The sequence below is a fragment of the Chlorocebus sabaeus genome, chromosome 9 (genome assembly GCF_047675955.1).
Source record: "Chlorocebus sabaeus isolate Y175 chromosome 9, mChlSab1.0.hap1, whole genome shotgun sequence".
Taxonomy (NCBI): domain Eukaryota; kingdom Metazoa; phylum Chordata; class Mammalia; order Primates; family Cercopithecidae; genus Chlorocebus; species Chlorocebus sabaeus.
Genome location: NC_132912.1, coordinates 104,898,562 through 104,926,007, shown reverse-complemented (window position 1 = coordinate 104,926,007; position 27,446 = coordinate 104,898,562). Strand labels below are relative to the sequence as shown.

Genomic DNA, 27,446 nt, shown 5'->3' with positions numbered 1-27,446 from the left:
ATGGGAGGATCCCTTAAGCCCAGGAGTTAGAGGTCAGCCTGGACAACATAGTGAAACCCCCCTCTCTCTACAAATTTTAAAGATTAGCCAGGTGTAGTGGCATGCACCTGTGTCCCAGCTACTTGGGAGGCTGGGGCGGGAGGATCAACTGAGCCAGGGAGGTCAAAGCTGCAATGAGCTATGATCCTGCCACTGCAACCCAGCCTGGGCCACAGAGTGAGATCCTATCTCAAAAATCAAAAACAAAGCCAGGCACGGTGGTTCACGCCTGTAATCTCAGCACTTTGGAAGCCCAAGGTGGGTGGATCACCTGAGGTCAGGAGTTCAAGAACAGCTCTGGCCAACACGGTGAAACCCTTTCTCTACTAAAAATACAAAAAAAATTAGCCAGGCATGGTGACAGGTGCCTGTAGCCCCAGCTACTCAGGAAGTTGAGGCAGGAGAATCATTTGAACCCACAAGGTAGAGGTTGCAGTGAGCCAAAATTGTGCCACTGTACTCCAGCCTAGGAGACAGAACAAGACTCCATTTCAGAAACAAAAAAAAAGGCAAAAAAAACCACAACAACCTCCGCAGTTCCCTCTTCCCCATGCTTCCTATTCTACCCACATGCATACATTATTATTATCTTTTTTTTTGAGACAGACTCTCACTCTGTCACCCAGGCTGGAGTGCAGTGGCACAATCTGGGCTCACTGCAAGCTCCGCCTCCCGGGTTCATGCCATTTTCTTGCCTCAGCCTCCCAAGTAGCTAGGACTACAGGCACCCGCCACCACACCTGGCCAATTTTTTTTTTTTTTTTTTTTTTGAGACGGAGTCTGGCTCTGTTGCCCAGGCTGGAGTGCAGTGGCTGGATCTCAGCTCACTGCAAGCCCCGCCTCCCGAGTTCACGCCATTCTCCTGCCTCAGCCTCCCGAGTAGCTGGGAGTACAGGCGCCCACCACCTCGCCCGACTAGTTTTTTTTGTGTGTGTAGAGATGGGGTTTTTTTTTAGTAGAGATGGGATTTCACCGTGTTAGCCAGGATGGTCTCGATCTCCTGACCTCGTGATCCACCCGTCTCGGCCTCCCAAAGTGCTGGGATTACTGGCTTGAGCCACTGCACCCGGCCCAATTTTTTGTACTTTCAGTAGAGACAGGGTTTCACCATGTTGGCCAGGATGGTCTCCATCTCCTGACCTCGTGATTCACCCGCCTCTGCCTCCCAAAGTGCTGGGATTACAGGCCTGAGCCACCGCGCCCGACATGCATTATTTAAAACATCTGAGCACCTGTTGCGCCATGCATTGTGCTCAAACTATTATAAAATGAACATAACTGACATGATGAATGTATACACAGTCCCAGTTTAGAAAACCTTTCTTTGAAACAAATGTGAGCTTCTCTAGGTCCTTGTTATCAAAAACCCTTCCTGGACGGTGTCATCATCCCATTGTCAGAATCTACATTCTAAAAAGATCGCTAGATGATTCAAATTATCTTTAAAGTTGAGAAGCACTGTCCTAAAGACTCATATTAGACAAGACATCTGAAGAACCAAGTTTCAAATCCAGTGGGATTTTTGCACCTGACCAGGGAGAGGCATGTCCCTGGACCATGTTCAGATAGGAAAAGTGAATACATTTGCCATTAGCACCATACAAAGAAGCACAACAGCAGCTGGGAGTTCTCTCTAGTTGATGTTTATTAGTCTGCATAGTGACTTATATTCCAAACACTGGGAATCCCCTCAGCCCCACCTATCTTACATAGGAATGCAAGTTAACTTGTTTCAATACCTGTTATAAAAAAACAAATACCCTTTTTAAAAAATCTGATTCAACACATTTTTTATTTCACTTTTTTCCGTTTCTTTATAAAACAGTCATCTCACTAGCAGCTCTCTCCCCTAGAGTAGGGGAAGGGGTGGAGGAGGTTGGGCACCTCCAAAGGAGAAAAAGGGTAGCAGGGAAGGGCCCAAGGTTACCTCCTGAGGTTCTTCTGGGCCTGTTTCAACAATGTGTCAAAGTCAAGAGAATCAAATTTGCTCTTTACAGGTGCAGGGTCAAAGTCTTCCCGGTTGGAGTCTATAAAGGTAAAGACAAACTTCAAGGTCTCTGACCACACTTCCCAACCACAGGGTCTGCAAATGGCTATCTCCCATCCCAAAAATGGATGGAGTGAAAACTGCTCTAATTTTAAGTCAAAGAGATAGGAGAGTCCCCAGTTCCCATTTGGGTCTTTGTTTTTTCACCCCTTGAGTCTTTTTTTGTTTTTTTCAGACAGTCTCGCTCTGTTGCCCAGACTAGAGTGCAGTGTTGTGATATCGGCTCCCTGCAATCTCCGCCTCCCGGGTTCAAGCAATTCTCCTGCCTCAGCCTCCCGAGTAGCTGGGATTACAGGTGCGTGCCACCACCTCCAGCTAATTTTTTCTATTTTTAGTAGAGACGGGGTTTCATCATGTTGGCCAGGCTGGTCTTGAACTCCTGACCTCGTGATCTGCCCACCTCGGCCTCCCAAAGTGCTGGGATTACACGCGTGAGCCACTGCACCCAGCCCCCTTGGGTTCTTTGTATGTCAAACTAAGATAAGTCTGCCTAGCCCCACTCACAAAGGGTTAGGAACCCTTCTGGGGAGGGGATGAAGTATTCCAAAGCTTTAGGCCCTCCCTCCACTCACCAAGATCAGAATAACTCCTCTTGCAGAACTGCCTTCGGCCCCCAAAGCAGAGATCAAAGGGCTGCTCATCTGCCTGCCGCAGCTTGTGGCCACTCTCGATGGCTGCAAATGCCTCCTCAGCATAGCGATAAGTGACGAAGCCGTAGTTGTCCCTGGTAGGAAGAGGGTAAGGCAGGGGCTGGAGTGACTATATGGGCCCATGCCATGGAGGAGACACAGCACCCCAGGGTACAGAGGTGGTTCTTCTCATTCCCAGTGGCCAACCCTCTGACTGCAGAAATGAAGGTGCCCCATATTGCTCAGCACACCAGAGCAAGGAGGCAAGACAAAGAAACATCAAGGTAGATGAATGGGATAGAAAGAACATCCTGACCTTGGGGCTCAAGCTTACCCTTGGACACGGAAGTGGATGGTGCACTCCTCAATCTCTCCAAAAACGGAGAACCTCTGTTTCAGCTCTGATCGAGTCATGCGGCCAGGTATCTTTCCAATGAAGACCACCCTTCTTTCTTCCTATGTTTGGAAATGAAAAAAAAATCAGCATACCATGAGCCAGGGCTACAGCTGCAAGCAGCTCTCTGAGCTCAAGGTTCAGCGGGTAAGCCCCCTCCTCCCATGACCTGTTCCTCTACTCACTATTGCACGCTCCTTTTGCAGCACTCTTTGCCTTTGGTAATGGTCATGTGAACGATAAGAGCTGTACCTGACAAGAGAAGGTGTCGTCAGCCCCCTAAACATAAGACAATTCAAGACTCAGAACTCTTAGGCACCTGCATCCCAGGTGCATGGTGCTCCCTAAACACGTGCTCACCGCCGCCTCCTGTCACTTCTCCGGCGGGGGGATGGGGAGCGGGAGCGGCTTCGGGAACTGGATGATGAGGATGAGGAAGACGAAGAGGAAGATGATGACGAAGAAGAGGAAGAGCATCTTCGAGAACGTCCAGAGGAACTACAGCTGGACCTGAAGAAAAAGAGGGCATGCAGGAATGCTGGGAGTGGTTCAAGTACACTCTGCTTATCTCACCCAGGCCCCAGTCCTATCTTTCTTTCAGGAAGCTCAGGACCAAAGACAAAGCAGAGTAGAAGAGGTCTAGAAGAACAATTTTCCTTCACAGATGAACAAACTGAAGCCCTTCGTGGAACTTTAGGTGTACCTGGAATGTTGTGGAGTGTTTTGGAAGAGATCACATTTATTTTCAATTGTGCAATTAAAAATTGAAAAATACTTAACAAATCAGAAAGAGGAAGAACAATAAATGGAGACTCAGGGAGAGGGCTGAGCCCTAGGTCTCACACCCAGCTATCTGTGGTGCTGGGGCCAATCCTGGGTCTTTTGGGTTACTATTGCTCCCCTACCAGGTCTCATGGAAATACTGTGAGCATGGTAAAGAGAGAGGTAACTGCTAGACTTGTAGTATGGGCCAGTTCTGAAGATATATATCATCTCCAAAATTCAAGAATTATTCATTAAGTGGGAAAACTTGGTTACTGAGAAAAAAATATATTGCCAGGAAATAGATGAGACCATAGCGACACCCAAAGGAACTGCCCCAGACACCTTCCTCAGCAGATAATTAAGGGAAGAACTATTTTCTATTAACAGGTAACCCACTACCTCACATAGCACCCAGAATACCAAAAATGAAGGCTGATACAGTATGTGAAAAAAATCAACATGGTCAAACTCAAACCCTAAAAGTCTTCCCACGGCAGGTCTCAAGGAAGCAGGAGACCTCACTGATACCCCAAACTCCAACAGGGGACAGAAGCAATCGTCTCACAGCTTGCCTCCTTCAACAGTCCCGGAAAAGGGAAAACACAAAAGCCAAAGACAGAAATAGAAGCCTTAGCGCCTAAAAGTACCAAAGTCAATGTGTAAAAGCTTTCAAAGTAAACCACAGAAGTACGTCAACTTCCTAAATGGAGAGAACCTACAGGGCCATCAAAGCTCACCTTCGCCACCTCTTGTGTGGGGGGGAGAGGGACCTGGACCGAGATCGGGATGAGGAAGACGACGATGAGGATGAAGAGGAAGATGCTTCGCTGGTCCGGATGGACCCAGAGCTGACAGAACGACTGTTGCGGCCTCGGCGGCCCTGCCAGCCCTGGCTTGAGGGGCTGGCTGACCTGCAGGCTTTTCGGTAACAGCGCATTGACCGCTGCTTGGCTGAGGGTTCAGGGGGAGTCCTAGTGTTCATGTCATTCCGGCAGGGTGAGGCCTCAGGGGACAGCAAGCTGGATGGGGCAAGGCAGGGCGCTGAGGGATCTGCCTGCTCACTGCTAGTCCTGTGATCAAGTGGCTCCCGGGAGGCAGCTATGCATGGGGGCGGAGGGGCAGCTGGGCCCAAGGACAAAACAGGTTTGATGGTGATGTCCTGATGGCGCTTGACATTCCATCGGGAGCCCACCTCTGGAATGACTAGGGCAGGCATCTTTTTTGGGGGAGTCCTGCTCCGGACACAATAGTCATGGTCCCCAGAGCCCACATGGACTCGACTAGGGCCATGGACCCCTTCTTGGAGGCGAACTGCAGCTGGATGTTTGGCCTCCGTAACTCCTTCAGGCTTCAGGGTTCCCTCCTGGGCGGTGGACTTAGGAGATCTGGCTTTGGCCAGCACTGAGACAGCAGCCAGGGGCTTCCATAACTGGTGGGGAGGGGTAGCTGGAGGGGTGAGCCCTGTGGTGGGGAGGGAGGATGGAGATAGCAGGGTGAGATCCGATTCTACACTTCCAAATACTGTGTATATAGCCTCCAGAGACCCCCACCTCATCTCACAAAGTACACCAAGCAAGGTAAGCAGCCCAACTTCTCCCACTGCTTCAACTGTTCCTTCCCCATGTTCCCCAACTTGGGAACCAGCAAGAGAAATCCAGCCAGCTAGGGTCTTCCTAAAGCCCTCATCCTCTCACTACCCAAACCTAGCTGGCGGGCAGGTCCTACAGTCTAGCTCTCCATTCTCAGATCCGCCCCCTCCACCCAGTACTGCCTGACTTCTAGGCTGCATCTTGCCTACTCATGTAGTCATATTCTGATGGTCTCCCCACTTCCAGTTTCAGAGTCATCCACCTGTCTTCTATATTCCTGCTAGATGGAGCACCCAAAAACCAATCTAGTAAAGTTTCTTCAATGCATAGGATAAAGTCCAAAGAGCTTAATATGGCATTTGAGGTCCCTATAATCTGACCTTCTATTTACCACCCCAATTTTACCTCTTGCTTTACCTCTGCCCACTGCCCTGATCAGCTACTACACTCGAGCTAAACCAAGCCACTCACAATTCCCCAAAACATACCTGGCTGGTTTTGTTTCTTCAGTTCATTCAAGCTGCTCCGTCTTCCTAGAATGTCCTCTCCCCTAAATCTACCACCTGATTGATAGTTTCTCAAGCCTCAGCTTAGGATATTAGTTTCTATATAACCCTACCCTGACTGTCCCTCTTCACATCTCACTATAATCCATAGGTTTTTTTTTTTTTTTTTTTTTGGTGGGATGGAGTCTCGCTCTGTCACCCAGGCTGGAGTGCAGTGGCGTGATCTTAGCTCACTGCAAGCTCCGCCTCCTGGGTTCATGCCATTCTCCTGCCTCAGCCTCCCAAGTAGCTGGGACTACAGGCACCCGCCACCACGCCCAGCTAATTTTTTGTATTTTTAGCGGAGACCGGGTTTCACTGTGTTAGCCAGGATGGTCTCAATCTCCTGACCTCGTGATCCACCTGCCTCAGCCTCCCAAACTGCTGGGATTAAAGGCGTGAGCCACCACACCCGGCCTTTTTTTTTTTTCTTCTGAGACAGAGTCTCGCTCTGTCGCCCAGGCTGGAGGGCACTGGTGCGAACTTGGCTCACTGCAAGCTCCGCCTCCTGAGTTCACGCCATTCTCCTGCCTCAGCCTTCCAAGTAGCTGGGACTACAGGCACCCACCATCATGCCCAGCTAATTTTTTTGTATTTTTAGTAGAGATGGGGTTTCACTGTGTTAGCCAGGATGGTCTCAATCTCCTGACCACGTGATCCGCCCGCCTCAGCCTCCCAAAGTGCTGGGATTACAGGCGTGAGTCACTGCGCCCAGCCTTTTTTTTTTTTTTTGAGATGGAGTCTTGCTCTGTCGCCCAGGCTGGAGTGCAGCGGCACAATCTTAGCTCACTGCAAACTCCGCCTCCTGGATTTAAGTGATTCTCCTGCCTCAGCCTCCCAAGTAGCTGGGACTACAGGCGTGTACCACCACGCCCAACTAATTTTTGTATTTTTTAAATAAAGATAGGGTTTCACCGTGTGGGCCAGGCTGGTCTCAAACTCCTGACCTCAAGTGATCCACCTGTCTCGGCCTCCCAAAGTGCTGGGATTACAGGCGCGAGCCACTGTGCCCGGCCCATAGGCTGTAACATAGCACCTGATACTCAACATGCTCATTTGTTTACACATCTGCCCTCTAGACTGTGAGTACCTCAAGGCTGGAGATGAGATCTCTATATCCTTAATGCCCACACACAATTGATTTGGAGTAGGCCCAGCAACTGTTGCCGCATAGACTAATCACAGGCAGAATTCCCCACCCTGAACCCACCTGCCACGTTGGCCAGTTCTGGGGCTTGTAACCGGTCTAGGGGCCTCTTCTCCTGGGGAATGTCAACGCCGCTGGCGGGGGGGAAAAGGGAAAGCCTGATTCATTGCCTCCTCAACATCTTGTACATTTGCCTTTCTCACAAATCAATGGGAGGGGGTGGGTGCAGAGAAGAATGGGATGCACAAACTGCCCCCATCATCTTCTTCCTGCACAAAAGGGTCTTATTGACTGAACTACAGACTGGGTCTCAACTCAGCCCTGCCCAATTCCAAGAGGCAGGCTGGCCATGACCTTGAATACCCGCCACCTCCTTCACATCAGGAGTCTCACCTGCCCAGCTCAAACCAACCTGAAATCAATGTGGAGGGGAACATGCTTGGCAGAACAGGATGGAGGACCATGAACATGAAAAATGAGTCCTAGCCATTAATATCTTCCTCCACTTTAAGTTACAACATTACCAGCACTGAGTGAACTTGAAGTGTTATTAAATGAAGGAAAGAAATCCCCAAAGGCATGACTTGCCAGGAGATAAAAGGCACCTCCAGGACATTTGGAACCCCTGATTGGAATCAGCTGGAGGGCAGTGACCATGCCCGTCCTCACCTCACCACCCAAGATACTGCCCAGTAGTGATGGGCAGAGTTAGGGGGGGGAAACAGGGAAAGACTCTAGAGCTGACTACAACGTCCCTGCAACAGACGCATCCAGTTGATGGTCCTGGAGTGTCAGCCGGCTGCTGACCAACAGCTGTAGGGTAACTCGCTCACATCTCCATACTTACCCTGAGTTTCCTACAGCCAAGCTGTCAGCAGGAGCCGGAGGAGGACACTCCTTTTTGGCTGCAAAGAAACCATACTAGTTAAAAGCCCAACCAGATGTTCTAACTGAGGCGGCACAGAAGGGCTTGCTTTGAGACCCAAAGGAGGAAAATCCACTTTGCCTATATATTCCCTGTTGGGATCTCCCCGAAGAGATCCAGTCTCCTCCAGTGGACGACCAAGTACTATTTTTAATCATGTCTCTTTTCTGCTCAGAAACACCCACATTCCTCCACTGAATTTGAGATAAAGTCCAAATGTATAAGCCTAGTGTTCAAGGTGATCTATGATCTGCCTAACTAGCTTCCTGGCCTCACAGCCTACTCTCATTCTACAAATCACATTTTCTATTTTGCCTTGTTACCAACTCAGGAATCATTTCTGTAGATTCTTCTCCCCAGTTAGACCATAAGCTCCTTGAGAACAGGATACAGTGTCCTCCATAGCACCTACATCCATGCCTTATACTGAGAAAGCCAGCTATTCATTGCCTTTCGAATGTGCCATATGCCATTCATCCTATACCTACCCTTTGCCTTTAGTTGCCACACATAATCTCTCTGTGAATTCCTACCTGTCTTTCAATGTCCAGCCTGAAAGCTACTTCCCTCTAGAAAAACGTCCCTAAACAACCCCAACCTGCTTGGATTCCTTTTTTTTTTTTTTTTTGAGACGGAGTCTCACCCTGTCGCCCAGGCTAAAATGCAACAGCACGATCTCGGCTCACTACAATCTCTGCCTGCTGGGTGCAAACAATTCTCCTGCCTCAGCCTCCCGAGAAGCTGGGATTACAGGCACCCGCCACCTCGCCCAGCTAAGTTTTGTATTTTTAGTAGAGATGAGGTTTCACCATGTTGGCCAGGCTGGTCTCAAATTCCTGACTTCGTGATCCGCCCGCCTCAGCTTCCCAAAGTGCTGGGATTACAGTCATGAGCCACCGCGCCCGGCCTGGATTCTCAGTCTACTCTTTTATAATACCTTCCTTCCTGTATCACTGCCGTCCCTAGCTTGGATTACCATCACAGTTCAATCTTGTCTCCATCTTCCAATTAGGGAGCTGCTCTAGTGGCTAAGGCTGTCCCCTCTCACCCTAGTTAAAGCAACTACAGGGCTAGGCCCAAAAGAAGTATCACCAAAAAAAGAGTTGGAACAAAACTACCCATGTTCCCTCACCTTCTGATTTCTCAAACTGCTCCAGCAGACTGGACAGGTCCGATGCCTCAATTCCTGTGGAGGCACACAACACAGGATTGAAAACGAGCCCCTATCAACTGAGTACACAGGTCCCAGGAAGCCCCCAAATCATCTCACTTCTCCCTTTCCACTCCCCCTGCCCTCTGTACTAAGTGAACCAAGGTAGCAGCACAAAGCATGAAGGATTCAAACCAACCCAGAGCTCTGCCTCTGAAGAACCCTCCACAGCCAGGCATGGTGGCACACATCTGTGCCTATAAATCCAAGCTACTTGGAAGGCTGAGGTGGGAGGACCACTTGAGCCCAGGAGTTCAAGTCCAGCCTGGGCAACACAGGGAGACCTCATCTCTTAAAAACTGAAACAGGCCAGGCACGGTGGCTCACACCTGTAATCCCAGTACTTTGGGAAGCTGAGGCGGGGGGATCATGAGGTCAAGAGATTGAGACCAACCTGGCCAACATGGTGAAACCTCACCTCCACTAAAAATATAAAAATTAGCCGGGTGTGGATGTGAGCACCTATAATGCCAGCTACTGGGGAGGCGGAGGCAGGAGAATCACTTGAACCCAGGAGGCGGAGGTTGCAGTGAGTCAAGATCGCGCCACTGCACTCCAGCCTGGGCAACAGAGGGAGACTCCATCTCAAAAAAAAGTCCGGCGCGGCGGCTCACGCCTGTAATCCCAGCACTTTGGAAGGTTGAGGCAGGTGAATCACGAGATCAGGAGATCAAGACCAACCTGCCTAACATGGTGAAACCTCGTCTCTACTAGAAATACAAAAATTAGCTGGACATGGTGGTGGGCACCTGTAGTCCCAGCTACTTGAGAGGCTGAGGCAGGAGAATGGCATGAACCTGGGAGGTGGAGGTTGCAGTGAGCCGAGATGGCGCCACTGCACTCCAGCCTGGCGACACAGCCAGACTCCGTCTCAAAACAAAACAACGAAAACAAAAAACTCCCCCAAAGAAATCCAACAAAGGCCAGCCTCATCAGGGTGGCTTATCCTGTTCTACAGAGAAGAGTCTCCCAGCCAACTTGGGGACTATGTAGGGGAACTGTGTGGCACTCACCAATCTCACTGATGAAAGCCTGTACCACATCTTCAGAACCCTGAGTATGTGGGGTAGGCAGGAAGGACAGCTTCCTTAGACGGGCTGGGTGGACAGCAGGCAGCTTGGAGACAGTGCTCTGCCTTGGTGTCGGAACAGCCTTGGTAGCAGGCAAGGGGGGCTTCTCCCTGGGCCTGGTCTCTTGGGTCTCAGGCTTTAGCCCCTCTGATGCAGGCTCCTCAATAGTCACACCTTCAGCAGACACACATGCTGGAGCCTTCAGCCGGGGACTTTGCACTAGGGCAGACACCTTATGTTTCGGATGGGGAGATGCAAGCACTGGCTTGACCTCCACCTTGGTAGGCTCTATCTGTGGAGCTCCGTGGCCAGGTAGCCCACTGAGGGAAGGAGTCATCGACACGGGAAGTACATTTTCAGGAGGGCCAGCTGGAGTGCCCCTAGACTCCATCTTAGCTTGGGGAACAGCTCTCCCAACGGAGGCTGGAGGCAAAGGAGGCGGGGGTACAGTAGACCAGAATGGAGCATGTTGAGGCCCTGGGCCCCATCCCAAGGACCTATAGGTACAGGTGGAACTGTAAGGTGAGACTGGGGCAGGAGGGGGTGCCCAAGGCACATTGCAAGTGGGAGGCATGGCATAGGCGCCAGGAGTACCAGACACTAGGGGCACTGTCGGTGAGGGGGGCAGGCAAGGATAGCCAGAAGGGGACACAGGAGGATAACAAGGCCAGGGTGGCATGGGGGCATAGTGAGTAAATGGATCAGGTAGGACTGGCCCCATAGACACTGGAAGACTAGGAGGCTGCAAGGGAGGTGGCGGCAGACTGGGGGGTATGCCCAGCCCACCTGCAGGGAAAGACAGGGCAGTAGGCATTGTGGGAGGTGTGGGCACAACAGGGGACACAGACTGCACAGGAGGGGAAGGTCTCGCCAACAATGGCATCTCCTGGGATGGCACCTGCTCAGTGAGAGCTGAGGCCACAGATTTGCTTACAGGTGGCTCAGGACCAGGAGAAGCAGGGCTGGGACCTACAGGCACAAGGCAAGTCTCAGGGGGCGCTTCAGGGCTTCTCTGCAGAGCTGTCTTCTTGGCTGGGGCTGGTGGGATGACAAGACAAGGGATGTCTGCCAGTCCTGTGGGAGTCTCTGGAAGGCTAGGCCACTTCCCAGTTGGGGGCTGGGGACTTCTCTCTTCTGTTTCTGCTTGGCGTTGCTGCCTTCGTCGCCGGTATTCAGATAAGCTGAGAGGCCGAGGTCTGGCTTCATGGGTTGTAGCACTGGTACCACTTTCAATTTTCAGAGAATCCACAACCTCTTTGACTTCAGGGATGATGGTCTTTGGTGGGTCCAAGGACTCTGACTCCAGGAGGAGCTGGGGGGCTGGACCCCCCAGGGCTGATGACACTGCACCACGTCTGGGATCAGTTGGTCTGGACTTAACTAGAACTGGGTCAACTGCAGTCAGGTCATTAGGAACAGGGTCAACTAGTGCTAGATCAACTGATGTTGGGCCAGACGGGACAGCATCAACTGGTGGCAAGTTATCTGAGATGGGAACCACTGCAGGGTCAACTGCTGCTGAGTCAGCCAGGACTGGGTTGATCAGCCCTGGCCCAGCAGGGAGAGGCTCAACCAGTTCTGAACTGGTTGAAGCAAGGTCAACCAACCCAGGGTCAACAGGTACAGGGCCAGCTAGAACAGAGCCAACTGCAGTGGGATCAGCTTCAACAGAGTCAACTGGCATGGGGCTGGCTTGGGCAGAGTTGACCAATGAGAGATGGGTTGGTACAGGGTTGGCTTGGATAGGGTCCGTCAACTTGGGGTAGAGGTCTAGAGGGACTTCTTTAGCAGGACTACATTGTCCAGCACTTCTCTCCAAGTTCTTAGGGCTAGAATTCTCCAAGGCAGCTGCCCAGGCCCGAGCCCAAGCCCGAGGCTTCCCCTTACCCTGGAGAGGCCCAGACTCTCTTTGAAGTTCTTCCTGAGGCTGTTTCTGCAAGTTGTCTACCTGAGCGGTCACTTCCGTACCTACGGCAGACTGCCCGCGAGAAGATGACCTCAGCCTCCTGGCATAGCCTTCCACACAGGCTGCTGGCTGCTCCTTGCTCTTCTTCTTCCTGCCCTTTCGAGCTCTCTGGGAACCTGGTCCTGCATTGGCAGGTGGGTTCTGAGGCTCCTTGGGCACCACTGGCTCCACGACCTCCCTGGGCTTCAATAAGCAGGCTGAGTCCAGCTTCTCCTCTGAGTTCAATGACAACCCCTTCTTCTCAGAGCAGAGGGTTACCTTGGGCACAGCAGCCTCCGTCTCTGACTCCAGTGTAGGCATCAGCAGCTGCAAGGCAGAACTAGTCTCTAGCGAGTCATCCAGGAGCACAGGCTGGGGTCCAGGAGAGACCTGTCGCACCACAACTGGTATCTCCAGGTCATCGCCAGCTGTGGCTGCCTGGCCCACAATCTCCAGCACTACACAGTCCTCAGGCAGCGTCAGATCATCTGGCTGCTCCTGAAGCTCAGCCTCAAGTGACGCCAGTTGGGTGAGGTTGGGCAGGCAGTATGGGTGCATGGCCCGCACCAGCTCACTCAGGGAGGAGATGCTCTCATCACCAGCTGCTGGCACTGCTGTCTCTGCTGCTGTTGCTTTATCTTCCTCCTCAGGGCAGGCCAAATGCATGGGGAAGTCTGGGGTACTGCTCACACAGTTGTCAAGCTCCCCAGCAAGAATCTGGCCACTGAAGTTGGCCACCTCCTCTTCTTCTTCTCCATCACTGCGCTGCTGGGGAGGTGGGGATTGGCCCCAGCGTGGTCTTGATCTTGGGGGCCTCCAGCTGGGAAGCTTGGGGGAAGAAGTCTCTAAGAAAGAAGGAGGGGAGAAGTCCCAAGGGGGATCTGGAAGAGACATTTCAACCTGCAGGAGAGAAGAGAAGTCTCAGGAGGAGTTTTCTTTGGGAAAGTATTTTCCAGACCTGTCCCCACACATTCCTCCCACCTGGGAGTTTCTGAAGCCCCCTAGGTCAGGCTTACCCCACTCCCTCTACTGCTGCCTGTACTGGGCCCCAGTGGGTCAACTGGGGTGATGAGGTCACGTTCTGGGGGTGTCCGAGAGAGAGTAAGCAGCTTGTGTAGCTAAGAGGAAAGAAAGAGCTGAGATCAGTCTATGCTTCAGAGCTATATGAGTAGGTCCACAGGCATGGGTCTAAACTTCATACCAATCCCCTTCCCCTGGTCCCACACTCACAGAGGAGCCCTCCCGGGGCGACACAAGCAGCTCCGAATCAGGAATGCTGTCAAATGGAGAAAGGTTCTCAGAATCTGCATTGTCCAAGATCTCCGTCAGAGCCGTGAGCAGCGACACTTCATTCTGGTCCTCCAGAGATAACCTGCTCTGCTCCAGAAAAACAACCAGAAGGTCCTACCAACATTCCTAATGGCCTACTATGCCACTAAGGACTGGATATTGAAAGAATCAGTCTCCCAGGTTCAACTCAGCTAATGGCGCAGCAAGAGGGATCTGAATACCAGAAGGCATAGATTCCGATCTCAGTTACCATCCACCAGCTCTCTGGTGTCAACAGGGACCTGTCAGACTTGACTCAAGCTTGGGCTTCACACATTCCCCTACCCTCAAATAAGATGTGGGACACTCAGCAGACAACCATCGGCTAGGCTAGAAATGAGCTCAAAAACAGATCAGAACCCTCTGGACATGCAGTTCAGGGGCCTAGACAGTGGGAAAGGCCTTGGACTACAGTCCAAGTTAGGCAAGGAATTCTTACATGGGACATAATCTGGCAGCCTGCAGCCTATTTCCCTCTTAGAGACAAAAAATACACTTGAAGGGTTCAGGTTGGGCACCCAGGAAGAAGCTAACGTCCTGGGAGAGCAGAGCCATGCCAAGAATTTTAGCTAGAGCCTCCCATGTAAAGCTCCTGCTTGAAGATATCCAAGCCCAGCCCCAGCTCACCTCTCCAAGGCTCCCAAAATCCTCGATGAGGGAGATGAGGGAGGCATCCATGTAGCTCTGCATGGTCCCCAGCAGCGTCTCATCCTGCAGCATTAGCTCCTCCATTTCCAGGTCCTTGTCCCTCAGAGATGGGCCTAGCCGAGACAGACTGACAAAGCCAGAATCACCCCCTTCCTCGTGCAGCAGCACCTGGAGCAGAGAAGAAGGCGAGAAGGGTATGAGCCCTCTAGCAGCAGCTGATTGGTATGCTCCATAAATCAGGTACCCTCCGCTGCGGGGCCCAAACTCAGCAGCTGCCCCACTGTTGCCAAACTTCTGGGCTGGCAGGGCAGAGAAGCACAACCTACGAGCAAAAGCCCCAGCCAGGATGGCAGTTTTCAAAGGACCTTCTGGGGCAGAAAAACATTTCGGCTCCAACCAGAAACAGCTAAAGTCACAGGAGATTAAAACCCGGGAGTAAAAACATCAGAAAAATCAAGATTGTTCAGAATCATCTACTGGCAGCAGTGAAGATAACAGTCTGAGGGGCTCACCAAAGCAAAAGAGGTCAGCAAGGAGACAGCTGCAGCTGCAACAACCTCACCTACCTCAAACCCCATTTAGGTCTCTGCTCTCTGCTTAGTGCAAATCCTATCTTCTTCAAGAAGACACCCCAGCTTCCAGCCCATGGTGATCTCTCCTCACAACTCTAAAATCATAGACTTTTCTGCAGCATTAAATTTTCTGGCAATCACACCCCACCCCACTACCCCCAGCCCCGTGAAACTCCCGGGTTTGGACTCCTGGGTTCAAGCGATTCTCCTGCCTCAGCCTCCAGAGCAGCTGGGATTATAGGCACCCACCACCATGCCCAGCTAATTTTTGTATTTTTAGTAGAGACAAGGTTTCACCATATTGGCCAGGCTGGTCTCAAACTCCTAACCTCAAGTGATCCACCCGACTCGGCCTCCGGAAGTGCTGGGATTACAGGCATGAGCCACCACGCCCGGCTGACACTTACTTTGAAAGCTCAACAGTGAGACACTCAACCTCTCAATGGTAATTCCAAGCAAAGGGCCTCTTCCCCACTCCTACCAAGTGAGAGCGAGTGAAGAGAAAGCTTGATTCCCTAAATGGAAAGGCCCCGCCCAACACTCCTCTAAGAACTAGCAGCATTTATGGTCTCTTGTCTTAGGCATCAAGCAGCCCGCCCAGACCTGTCAAGAGTGTGGGTGTTGGCAGGGCCAGAAGGGACTAGAATGGTAGTGGTGAGGCCAGAGCCACAGGGATCTCCGCTACAGTAGTCCCCCCTTATCCTAGAGGGATAAGTTCCAAGACCCCCAGTAGATGCCTGAAACCACAGATACTACCAATACATTGGTATGTATTGATACATACAATACCTACCAACGATGAAGTTTAAGTTATAAATTAGGCACAATAAGAAATTAATAATAAAATAGAACAATTATCAAGCCTGTAATCCCAGCACTTTGGGAGGCCGAGACGGGTGGATCACGAGGTCAGGAGATCGAGACCATCCTGGCTAACACAGTGAAACCCCGTCTCTACTAAAAAATACAAAAAACTAGCCGGGCGAGGTGGCGGGCGCCTGTAGTCCCAGCTACTCCGGAGGCTGAGGCAGGAGAATGGCGTAAACCCGGGAGTCAGAGCTTGCAGTGAGCTGAGATCTGGCCACTGCACTCCAGCCTGGGCAACAGAGCAAGACTCTGTCTCAAAAAAAAAAAAAATAAAATAAAAAAAATAAAATAGAACAATTAAAACAATATACTGTAATGAAAGTTCCGTGAATGTGGTCTCTCCCTGGCTCTCAGAATATCTCACTGTACTGTACTCACGTATTTTTAGACCCCAGTTGACGGCAGGTTAACAGAAACTGTGGATAAGGGGAAACTACCGTATAGGAAACATAAAGTAAAAAGGCCTGAGAACAGGATCACACAGAGACAGGCAAGACTTTCCTTTTCCCCTTCTGCAACAAAGTGAAATTCTGCACCACTTCCAAAAGAAAAAAGCAACAGGTGTCCCCGCGCACCACCACCACAATATATACCCTCCTAACAAAGCTGGGTACCAACGCCCAGGGAAAGGAAAGGTTGGTTAAGGACGCGTTAGGAGGCCAGGCCCAGAGAATAAGTGAAAGGTGGTAGGTTTTAGGCACTAACTCCTCCCAGGCCTTCACAATCCTATAATTACAAACCAGCACCTGAATAGCACCTGGCTCAGCAAACACTCCAGGATGAGCCAAGAGGCTGCAACTCCACTTCCTCTGCCACCACCTACCTACCAGAGCCCCAGCGACTAGGCTGGAATCTCAAGACAATGCCCAGCTCTCTATGAACCACTCATCTTCACCTCCATCAGGTGTCCAGTCAGACACACCCTTACACCTGACCTCACCCATCACTCAATTCCCAAATAGCACAGCTCCCAGAGTACCAAGATCATCCAAGTGCTAAGCCCAGGCTAAAAGTGAGCCAGCCATCAGCACCTCTAACTTCAAAAACCTCCCAACTAGCTTTCCCCCACCAAACCTTCTCCCTCCAGGGTTCAAAAACAGCCAGAAGCTTTTTAAATGCATATCTGATCACTGTCTGAGACCCTCCCTAAGTCCCTTCAATGGCATTTTACTGCTCTTAGGATTAGGTTTAAACTCTTTAATATAGCTTACAAAGTCTTCCCCACCAGACTTCTGCTCCAGCGTGTCCTCTCCCACTACTCTGCAGTACAGGTCTCGGTTTCTCCAATAAGCCATGCTCTCTTCCTCCTTGAGGCCTTCACTATTCCCTGATTAAAGGTTTTCCAGTCTTAACATCTCAGCTTTAAATGTCCCTTCCCAGACTCTGCAAAGTAGATCACTACTGCCAATTACATAAACCCAAATATTCTGCACTTTTGTCTCATTCACTATTATTTATCATGTTCTATCCTAATTCAAACATAGATCCTGAGGGATAAAGACCATGTTTGTGTGGTTTACCTGTGTATCCCCTGTGCCTAAATATAATGGTATTTCAATAAATAACTGGTTGACTGACCAGCTCACATATACCCATCTTTGGTTTTGGGGGGAAGGGAATGACAATCTTTCCATGAGATCCTCTCCAATCCCAAATTACCACTTAATGCCTACTAGAGCTGGACCTTGGATCCTTCCTGCCTCTCCCTGTGCTATTTGGGAATTGAGTGATGGGTGAGGTCAGGTGTGAGGGCGTCTCTCTGACTGGACACCTGATGGAGGTGAAAATGAATGGTTCATAGAGAGCTAGGCATTGTCTTGAGATTCCAGCCTAGTCCCTGGGGCTCTGGTAGGTAGGCAGCACCAGCCCCAAAAGATGTGACCTCTGAGAAAGTAGGGGAGAAGGGATTAGTGCTCCCAAATTCTTGTCCCAGAAACCATTCTCCCCTGGGCAAGGGCCTGGATTGGTTTGCCAGACCTGACATTACCAGGCAGCCTGCAGCCCAACTCCCACCTAGTAACACACAAAAAACGCTGTCAAGGACTCAGTTTAATTGTTTGAGATAACAGTTCAAACTAATTCCTGCCCCTTCCACCCTAGGTGGAAACTTCTAAGAAGCCCTCCACTGTAGAGTAGGACAATAACACTTTTTGAAAGCCAAGAAAAAAAATCTAACAGAATTCCCCCTCATCCAGTAGATGTTCAACTGCTCAACAACATGTTGAATAGTTCTCAAACCGCCTCCAACTTTTCCCATCCCCATCAAAATATCCAAAGAGCCTTAAATACGGACCACCCCAGTTTCTGTGTGTCAGATTACAGGAGCATGCCTTCCCAAAGGAGATGCTGGAGGAAAAAGTGAGGAGAGAAGAGGATTCCCTTTCCCTTTCTTAACCTTGTCCCAGGTATATGTTGACACTCCTCATGCCCCTTGAATCACTAATAAGGCAAGATTGCAAGGCAACCAAAACGCCAATACCCGTGACTCACAACGCACCCCAAGCCGGTCAGACAGAAGCGCCACAAACTCACTCCTCCACAACCCTTCAGCCTCAGCCCTCTACCCTCCCCATCACACTCCGCCATCCGCAGGGAACAAACACCCGGAACATCTGGAGAGTCCTTCACCATCAGCAGTGGAGAGACATTGCGCACCCAAGCAACAGGGAAAAAAACCCTCCAAGGCTCTGAACAAAGTTGACTCTAGCAGCCCTTACCTTCCTTCCCGGCCCGGGCCTCTCGCCCCGGCAGGAGATGGCGGGACCGGTGGAGACACACCCAGTTCGCGTCAGCGAGGCTCCAAGGCCGATACTAGATGCCCGACAGCCTGGGACGGGAGCCACGTGGACGTTCCTTCCCCGCCCCCACGTGGACCCGCAGCCTGCGCCCCCCTCCACCAGGAGCCCGACCCACGTGGATGCCCGGGCCGCCTAGAGGGGGAGGGGAGGCAGAGAAGTTCTCCCGGGAAAATTGCTCCCCCCACCCCACGTGGCTCCGAAAAGGGAACTGCGGCGCCGGGCTCAGGGAGCCCCACTGGGCATCCTTACAGGGAGGTCTCAGCCTTCGACCCCAAGTCCGAACCCCTGACCCCCACCCGCGGGTTATGTTTCCGACACCCGGCTCTGCCCCTCCGGCGTCCCCCAGGAATGGCCATAGAGACGCTGCCTCTGCCCGCCTACCCCCAGCAAACGGCCTAGGGTCCTCTTGGTCCGGCCCGGCTCCCGTGGCCACCCGGCATCGACTCCCAGGCGATTCCTCCCTTTCCTGTGGCGTCCACGTGTCACCGCCCGGCACACACTGCTTTGCTGCCAGCCGCGGGCCGCCAGCCAGCCTCTCACCTGCTCCCCGCCGCTCACAGCGCCCAAAGTCCCATACGGCGCTTGGCTTCGACTTCCCCAACCGCTGCCGCGGGCTCCCCCGCCAGGGTCCGGGCCGGGGCCCCCACTCGGGGGCGGCGCGACTCCGTCTCTCCGTCCCCGGCGCGCCGCCATCTTGGCCCCTGAACACCCAGCGCTGCTCTGATCGCCGGCGCCGCCTCGCCCAGCCGATTGTGGGAAGGGAACTACAACTCCCGAATGACACTGCAAGACTACGAATCCCAGAGGGCCGTGCGGCGAGACCCACTTGCACCCTGGAAGAAGGCCCTGGCCTCGCGCGAAGGTTCCTGGGAGTAGTAGTCGCTTTACGTGGGGACCGTTTGGCACTAGCTCTAGACATCCTGTAGGGTTTAGTTTCGTGGTACACTGGGATACCGATTTAGTGAGCGCTTAGCAGTAAGGGGGAAAGTTAATATTTGCGTATTTTATTGTCGTTAACCTGTCCAACTGTTGGAACGTCCTCTTCGTCGTTCTACCTGCTGTACGTTCCTTTCACCTTAGTCCAAATGGGTCGAAGTGGGCCTATATATGTTTTGAAACACCACCCCCTAGTGGGCACTTGCGCTCCAAGCGCTAATCTTCACCTAATCCCATACTGCGGCAGTACTGCAAATTTAATCGGAAAAGATCGCATTCTCTGCCCTCTCTGCTGCTACTCAGAAACTTAGGTTGCCTTCTCTATCAAATTTGTTTCTTGCTGATCCAGGTCTCCTTGCTGTTCCCTAAAGACAACAGGTGTTCTCCTGCCTATGTGTCGGCCTGGAATACTTGAACCTCAAAGGATTTCATGCCTTATTTTATCTAGGAAAGGCTTTGGTTATCCTAGTCAAGAGGGATCCCGCTCTGTATTTCTACAGTCCATCACTGTCTCTACTCTTCATTCATTTGCCACTTAAAAGCTACTTCATATTATTTTTCTATTTTAAATAACTTTATTACAAAGCACAAAAAAATTTCAAAAAGTACAAAACTGTTTAGAGGAAAAAATGTAGATTTAACCCCCTTGTTCCTTTTAGTGTGTATTCATTGATACTTTTTTCTATGAATGGAAAAATATATAGGGGCACAAACTGGTCTTTTGTTCAATATGGGATCAATCTGTATATATGGTTTTACGATTTGCTTTTTTTCATGTAACAATATGTTAATCCATTCACTAGCTAAATATTTACTGAGCCTTTAGCACCAGTTCTATTTTATGAATGTATCATTATTTATTTATTTATTTTATTTTATTTTATTTTTTGAGACGGAGTCTCGCTCTGTCGCCCAGGCTGGAGTGCAGTGGCCGGATCTCAGCTCACTGCAAGCTCCGCCTCCCGGGTTTACGCCATTCTCCTGCCTCAGCCTGCTGAGTAGCTGGAACTACAGGCGCCTGCCACCTCGCCCGACTAGTTTTTTGTATTTTTTAGTAGAGACGGGGTTTCACCATGTTAGCCAGGATGGTCTCGAACTCCTGACCTCGTGATCCACCCGTCTCGGCCTCCCAAAGTGCTGGGATTACAGGATTGAGCCACCGTGCCCGGCTGACTCTATCATTATTTAAATTATATTTAAGTTGTTTCTGGCCATGACTCGTAGCTCACACCTGTAGTCCCAGCACTTTGGGAGGCCAAAGTGGGTGGATCACTTGAACTAAGGAGTTGGAGACCAGCCGGGATAACATGGCAAAACCCCATCTCTACCAAAAATTAAATAATTAGCTGGACGTAGTGGCACACATTTGTGGTCCCAGCTACTCAGGAGGCCAAGGCAGGTGGATCACTTCAACCCAGGAGGTGGAGGTTGTAGTGAGCCAAGATCATGCCACAGCACTCCAACCTGGGTGACAGAGTGAGACTTCTTCTCAAAAATAAATAAATAATATTTTTCTTTACAGTTTCTATTACATATTGTTATGATGAACACCCTTGCATATGTCATGTACATGTATCTTTGCACTTTTGTGCAATTTTTCTATAGAATAGTTTCCATGTAATTCACTTGCTGAGTTAAACAATGCATGTATTTGAAATACAGTAGAAAATTGCCCTTTGGAAATATTGCATCACTATACATCCCCACAAATGTTCATGAAAAGAGAAGACCTTTTCTGGACCTTTTCTTAGATGTTGTTTCTTTTTGATGTTGTTGTTAGAGAGACAATAGGGTTTTACTCTGTACCTAGGGCTGGAGTGTGGAGTGCAGTGAGCAAGAGTGTCGTGGCGGATGATAGCACAGCTCACTGTGATCTCCCAGGCTGAAAGGATCTACCAGCCTCAGCCTCCAGAGTAGCTGGGTACTACTGCCATGCCCAGCTATTTATTTATTTATTTATTTATTTATTTATTTATTTTTGAGATGGAGTGTCGCTCTGTCACCAGGCTGGAGAGCAGTGGCACGATCTTGGCTCACTGCAACCTCTACCTCCTGCCTCAGCCTCCCAAGTAGCTGGGACTACAGGCACCCACCACCACACCCAGCTAAATTTTTTTTTTTTTTTTTTTTTTTTTGAGACTGAGTCTCGCTCTGTCGCCCAGGCTGGAGTGCAGTGGCCGGATCTCTGCTCACTGCAAGCTCCGCCTCCCGGGTTCACGCCATTCTCCTGCCTCAGCCTCCCGAGTAGCTGGGACTACAGGCGCCCGCCACCTCGCCCAGCTAGTTTTTTGTATTTTTTTAGTAGAGACGGGGTTTCACCGGGTTAGCCAGGATGGTCTCGATCTCCTGACCTCGTGATCCGCCCGTCTCGGCCTCCCAAAGTGCTGGGATTACAGGCTTGAGCCACCGCGCCCGGCCTTTTTTTGTATTTTTAGTAGAGACAGGGTTTCACCATGTTGGCCAGGATGGTCTCGATCTCTTGACCTCGTGATCTGCCCACCTCAGCCTCCCAAAGTGCTGGGATTACAGGGGTGAACCACCATGCCCAGCCATGCCTAGCTAATTTTCTGGGGGGTCTGGGGGGTCTCACATCTTGCCCAGGCTGTTCCCCAACTCTTAGCCTCAGAAGATTCTCCTGCCTTGGTCTCCCAATGTGTTGGGATTACATGTGTGAGCCAGTGTGCCTGGCTATTTAGTTGTTTCTTTTGTTTTGTGTTTTGTGTGTGAGATGGAGTTTCGCTCTTGTTGCCCAGGCTGGAGTGCAATGGCGCAATCTTGGCTCACCGCAACCTCTGCCTCCCGGGATCAAGTGATTCTTGTGCCTCAGCCTCCTGAGTAGCTGGGGTTACAGGCATGTGCCACCACGCCCGGCTAATTTTGTATTTTTATTAGAGAGGGGGGTTTCTCCATATTGGTCTGGCTGGTCTCAAACTCCTGACCTCAGATGATCCACCTGCCTCAGCCTCCCAAAGTCCTGGAATTACGGGTGTGAGCCACCGTGCCCAGCCCTGTTTAGTTGTTTCTTTCTTTTTTTTCTTTCTTTTTTTTTTTTTTTTGAGACGGAGTCTTGCTCTGTCGTCCAGACTGGAGTGCAGTGGCGCGAGCTCAGCTCACTGCAAGTTCCGCCTCCTGAGTTCACACCATTCTCCTGCCTCAGCCTCCCCAGCAGCTGGAACTACAGGTGCCTGCTACCAGGCCTGGCTAAATTTTTGTATATTTAGTGGAGACGGGGTTTCACCATGTTAGTCAGGATGGTCTTGATCTGACCTCGTGATCCGCCTGTCTCGGCTTCCCAAAGTGCTGGGATTACAGGCGTAAGCCACCGCGCCTGGCCTAGTTGTTTCTTAATTAGTTGTTTCAGGTGAGTTAATTTTGTCTTCCCAAAAAGGCTTTAAAAGCCACTCATTTGGAAACTGAGTCTTGTTCACACTTTTCTCTATAAAATAGTCATATGAGGAGCAACACTAAAGTTTGAAATAAAGTTGCCTATGAGCAGCCAGCAAGGTTAATACAGATGGCACAGTTTTTCCTGTGTGGAAGATACATACTCCAAAAGATGCTCTAAGGCGGGGCACAGTGGCTCACGCCTGTAATTCCAACACTTTGGGAGGCTGAGGCAGGCGGATCACTGAGGTCAGGAGTTCAAGACCAGCCTAGTCAACATGGCAAAACCCTGTGTCTCCTAAAAATACAAAAATTAGCCGGGTGTGGTGGCACCTACCTGTAATCCCAGCTACTCGGAAGGCTGAGGCAGGGAGAATCACTTGAACCCGGGAGGCAGAGGTTACAGTGACCCGAGATCGCGCCACTGCACTCCAGCCTGCAGCCTGGGCGACGGAGCGAGACTCCGTCTCAAAAGAAAACAAAAATATATTTATTTATTTATTTATTTATTTTTGGAGACCGAGTCTCGCTTCGTCGCCCAGACTGCAGGCTGGAGTGCAGTGGCGCGATCTTGGCTCACTGCAAGCTCAGCCTCCCGGGTTCATGCCATTCTCCTGCCTCAGCCTCCCAAGTAGCTGGGACTACAGGCGTCTGCCACCACGACCAGCTAATTTTTTGTATTTTTAGTAGAGACAGGGTTTTGCCATGTTAGCCAGGATGGTCTCGATCTCCTGACCTCATGGTCTGCCCGCCTTGGCCTCCCAAAGTGCTGGGATTACAGGCGTGAGCCATTGTGCCCAGCCCTAAAAATTTTTTAAAAATAAATAAAATGCTACTGGTTTATGGTGATAAGGCTTTGAGAGGAAGACTAATATAAAAGAAAGCAGAACATTTGCCACTTTTTTGCTTTATTTAGCATCTGAAAAAACAATCTATTCATCTAAGTCTGGTGTCACCATAAAATCTATCTCTGGGTCTTCAGTGCCACCTGAACAGGGGTGTTGTGAATACTAGTCCTTAAATGCATTCCTAACGACCATGAAGGAAAACCTTAGAGCCACAGGCCACCAACAATTGGGAACATCCAATCATTTGTCCTTTTCTGACTCCATGCTCGCCAAATACTCATCTGATTATAATAACTGACTTATAATTTTCTATGGAGATCAGGCATGGTGGTGCACGCCTGTAATCCCAGCACTTTGGGAGCCCCAGGCATGTGAATTGCTTGAGGTCAGGAGTTCAAGACCAGCCTGACCAACATGGTGAGACCCCCTCTTAACTAAAAATACAAAAATTAGCTGGACATGGTGGCGTATACCTATAGTCCCAGCTACTCAGGAGGCTGAGGCAGGAGAATCACTTGAACCCCAAAGGCGCAGGTTGCAGTGAGCCAAGATTGTGCAACTACACTCCAGCCTGGGTAACACGGTGAGACTCTGTCTCAAAATAATAATAATAATAGGGCTGGGCGCAGTGGCTTACACCTGTAATCCCAGCACTTTGGGAGGCTGAGGCGGGTGGATCACCTGAGGTCAGGAGTTCGAGACCAGCCAGACCACATGGAGAAACCCCCTTTCTACTAAAAATACAAAGTTTGCCAGGCGTGGTGGCACATGCCTGTAACCCCAGCTACTCAGGAGGCTGAGGCACAAGAATCACTTGATCCCGGGAGGCAGAGCTTGCAGTGAGCCGAGATCACGCCACTGCACTCCAGCCTGGGTGACAGAGCAAGACTCTGTCTCAAAATAAATAAATAATAATAATAATTTTCTATGGGAAGAAAGTGTATTGATCAAGTGAGACAAAAATCCCCAGTTCATGTGACGTATATTTCTATGTGAATTAAACCAGCATAATCGCTTATTTGTTGAATGCCTTCTATATGCCAGGCACTACAGCAATGACAAAATGGACCAAAAACAAACAAAACAAAAAACTCCCCTTAACAAAATGGAGCTTACATTCTCCTCGGGAAACAATCTTCATGTAAACAAAGAATTAAAACAATTTCAGAGAGCCATATATGCTGTCAGAAAATAATGGGATGGAAAGTGTAAAAGAAAAGAGGGAATAATTTTATATTATGAAGCCTCTGAGGAGGAAACATTTGAAGACCTGAACACAAGGAAGACCTACCTAGCTACTCAAAAAACATTATGTGGTAAAAGAATCAGCCAGGCCAATATGGTGAAACTGTCTCTACTAAAAATACAAAAATTTGGCCAGGCACGGTGGCTCACGACTGTAATCTCAGCACTTTGGGAGGCCGAGGCAGGTGGATCACGAGGTCAGGAGATTGAGACCATCCTGGCTAATACGGTGAAACCCTGTCTCTACTAAAAATACAAAAAATTAGACGGGCTTGGTGGTGGGTGCTTGTGGTCCCAGCTACTCTGGAGGCTGAGGCAAGAGAATGGGGGTGAACCCGGGAGGCGTAGCCTGCAGTGAGTTGATAACACGCTACTGCACTCCAGCCTGGCCACAGAGCAAGACTCTATCTCAAAAAAAAAAAAAAAAAAAAAAAATCAGCTGAGCATGATGGCAGGCACCTGTAATCCCAGCTATGCAGGAGGCTAAGGGATGAGAATTGCCTGAACCCAGGTGGCGGAGGTTGCAGTGAGCCAAGATCATGCCACTGCACTCCAGCCTGAGCAACAAAGTGAAACTGTCTCAAAAAAAAAAGAAAAAATTTTTTAAAAAGCTGGGCATGATGGTGTGTGCCTGTAGTCCTAGCTACTTGGGATAATTGCACTCCAACCTCAGTGACACAGCAAGACCCTGTCTCTAAAAATAGATAAAATTGGCTGGGCGTGGTGACTCACTCCTGTAATACCAGCACTTTGGGAGGCAAAAGCTGGTGGATCACTTAAGGTCAGGAGTTCGAGGCCGCCCTGGCAAATATGGTGAAACGCTGTCTCTATTAAAAAACACAAATTAGCCAGGCATGGTGGCACGTGGCTGTAATCCCAGCTACTTGGGAGGCTAAGACAAAAGGATCACTTGAACCCAGCAGGTGGATGTTGCAGTGAGCCGAGATCGCACCACTGCACTCCAACCTTGAGACAGAGCAAGACTCTATCTCAATTTATTTTATTTTATTTATTTTTTGAGATGGAGTCTCACTCTGCTGCCCAGGCTGGAGTGCAGTGGCGTGATCTCGGCCTACTGAACCTCTGCCTCCCAGGTTCATGCAATTCTCCTGCCTCAGCCTCTTGAGTAGCTGGGATTACAAGCTTGTGCCCCAACACCTGGCTAATTTTTGTATTTTTAGTAGAGATGAGGTTTCACCATGTTGGCCAGGCTGATCTCACACTCCTGACCTCAGGTGATCCACCCACCTCAGCCTCCCAAAGTGCTGGGATTACAGGCTTGAGTCACCATGCCCGGCCTCTGTCTCAATTTTTAAAAAAATTTATATATATATATATAAAATAATTTTAAAAGCATATTCCTTGGTTCTCCAGAAATATGATTTAGTTCATCCAAGGGTGGTGCATTCTCCATGTTTAACAACTTTCCTGGGAATTTCTTTTTTTTTTTTTGAGACAGAGTCTCACACTGTCGCCCAGGCTGGAGTGCAGTGGCACAATCTTGGCTCACTGCAACCTCCGCCTCCCAGGTTCAAGCGACTCTCTTGCCTCAGTCTCCCAAGTAGCTGAGATTACAGGTGCCCACCACCATGCCCAGCTAATTTTTTTGTATTTTTAGTACAGATGGGGTTTCACCATGTTGGCCAGGCTGCTCTTGAACTCCTGACCTTGTGATTCTCCTGCCTTGGCCTCCCAAAGTGCTGGGATTACAGGTGTGAGCCACCACGCCCGGCAGGGAATTTCTTACATACTTTGAGAAACTTGCTTTGGCAGAAAAACAACTGATGGTTGTAAATAATGATGGTGATGATGATAGCAAATGGACAAGAGGGGAGGAGTCACGTGTCAGGGCAAGGGATGACCTATAAAAATTGCTGTAATCATTCAACAAAAGTTACAGTTCACGGCTGGGCGTGGTGGCTTGCACCTGTAATCCTAGCACTTTGGGAGGCCAAGGCAGGTGGATCACCTCAGGTCAGGAGTTCCAGACCAGCCTAGCCAACATGGTGAAACCCTGTCTCTACTAAAAATATAAAAATTAGCTGGGCATGGTGGTGGATGCTTATAATCCCAGCTACTCGGGAGGCTGAGGCAGGAGAATCGCTTGAACCCAGGAGGCAGAGGTTGCAGTGAGCTGAGATCGCACCACCGCACTGCAGCCTGGGCAACAGAGCGAGACTCCATCTCGAAAAGAAAAAAAAAAAGTTATAGTTCACAAACTAGGTTCCAGGCACTCTGTTAGATGCTGGAGGTTTGGCTGTCAATAATACATAATATCATCTGCTGTCTGGAAAAAGATTCTTTTTTTTTTTTTTCTTTTGAGTCAGAGTCTCACTCTGTCATCCAAGCTAAAGTACAGTAGTGCAATCTCAGTTCACTGCTGTCTGAAACTCTTGGGCTCAAGTGATCCTCCCTCTTCAGCCTCGTGAGTTTCTAGGATTACATGTGTGAGCCATAGTATCCAGGTCAAGATTCATCCTTGAAAGAGCGATGCCAGACCAGGTGTGGTGGCTC

The 27,446-nt window shown here is 50.1% G+C and overlaps 1 protein-coding gene across 2 annotated transcripts; it reads right to left on the bottom strand.

The window, feature by feature from the left end:
* Window positions 1–1,666: 1,666 nt before the first annotated feature.
* On the bottom strand, window positions 1,667–19,259 carry PPRC1 (PPARG related coactivator 1). 2 transcript variants are annotated; one of them, XM_007963945.3, is made up of 14 exons: window positions 19,060–19,258; window positions 14,262–14,450; window positions 13,536–13,682; window positions 13,322–13,423; window positions 10,304–13,205; window positions 9,213–9,266; window positions 8,003–8,060; window positions 7,219–7,289; window positions 4,612–5,335; window positions 3,470–3,619; window positions 3,295–3,361; window positions 3,050–3,171; window positions 2,659–2,810; window positions 1,667–2,066 (listed from the first exon to the last, which is right to left on the bottom strand). In XM_007963945.3, exons 1-14 carry the CDS (start codon window positions 19,210–19,212, stop codon window positions 1,963–1,965), a joined length of 4,995 nt encoding a protein of 1,664 aa, XP_007962136.2. In that variant the 5' UTR covers window positions 19,213–19,258; the 3' UTR covers window positions 1,667–1,962. The 2 variants fall into 2 exon arrangements, with proteins under 2 accessions (XP_007962136.2, XP_007962139.2); XM_007963948.3 differs by lacking the exons at window positions 4,612–5,335; window positions 7,219–7,289 and having other exon boundaries at window positions 19,060–19,259.
* Window positions 19,260–27,446: the final 8,187 nt, after the last annotated feature.

Bases quoted from the DNA above. Each gene is read 5' to 3' on its own strand.
- PPRC1 (XM_007963945.3), bottom strand. From the start codon at position 19,212: ATGGCGGCGCGCCGGGGACGGAGAGACGGAGTCGCGCCGCCCCCGAGT. The intron at 9,267-10,303 runs GTGAGTGCCACA...GTGCCTCCACAG, and splicing joins GGCTTTCATCAGTGAGATTG to GAATTGAGGCATCGGACCTG. The intron at 3,620-4,611 runs GTGAGCTTTGAT...CTTTTTCTTCAG, and splicing joins CCACACAAGAGGTGGCGAAG to GTCCAGCTGTAGTTCCTCTG.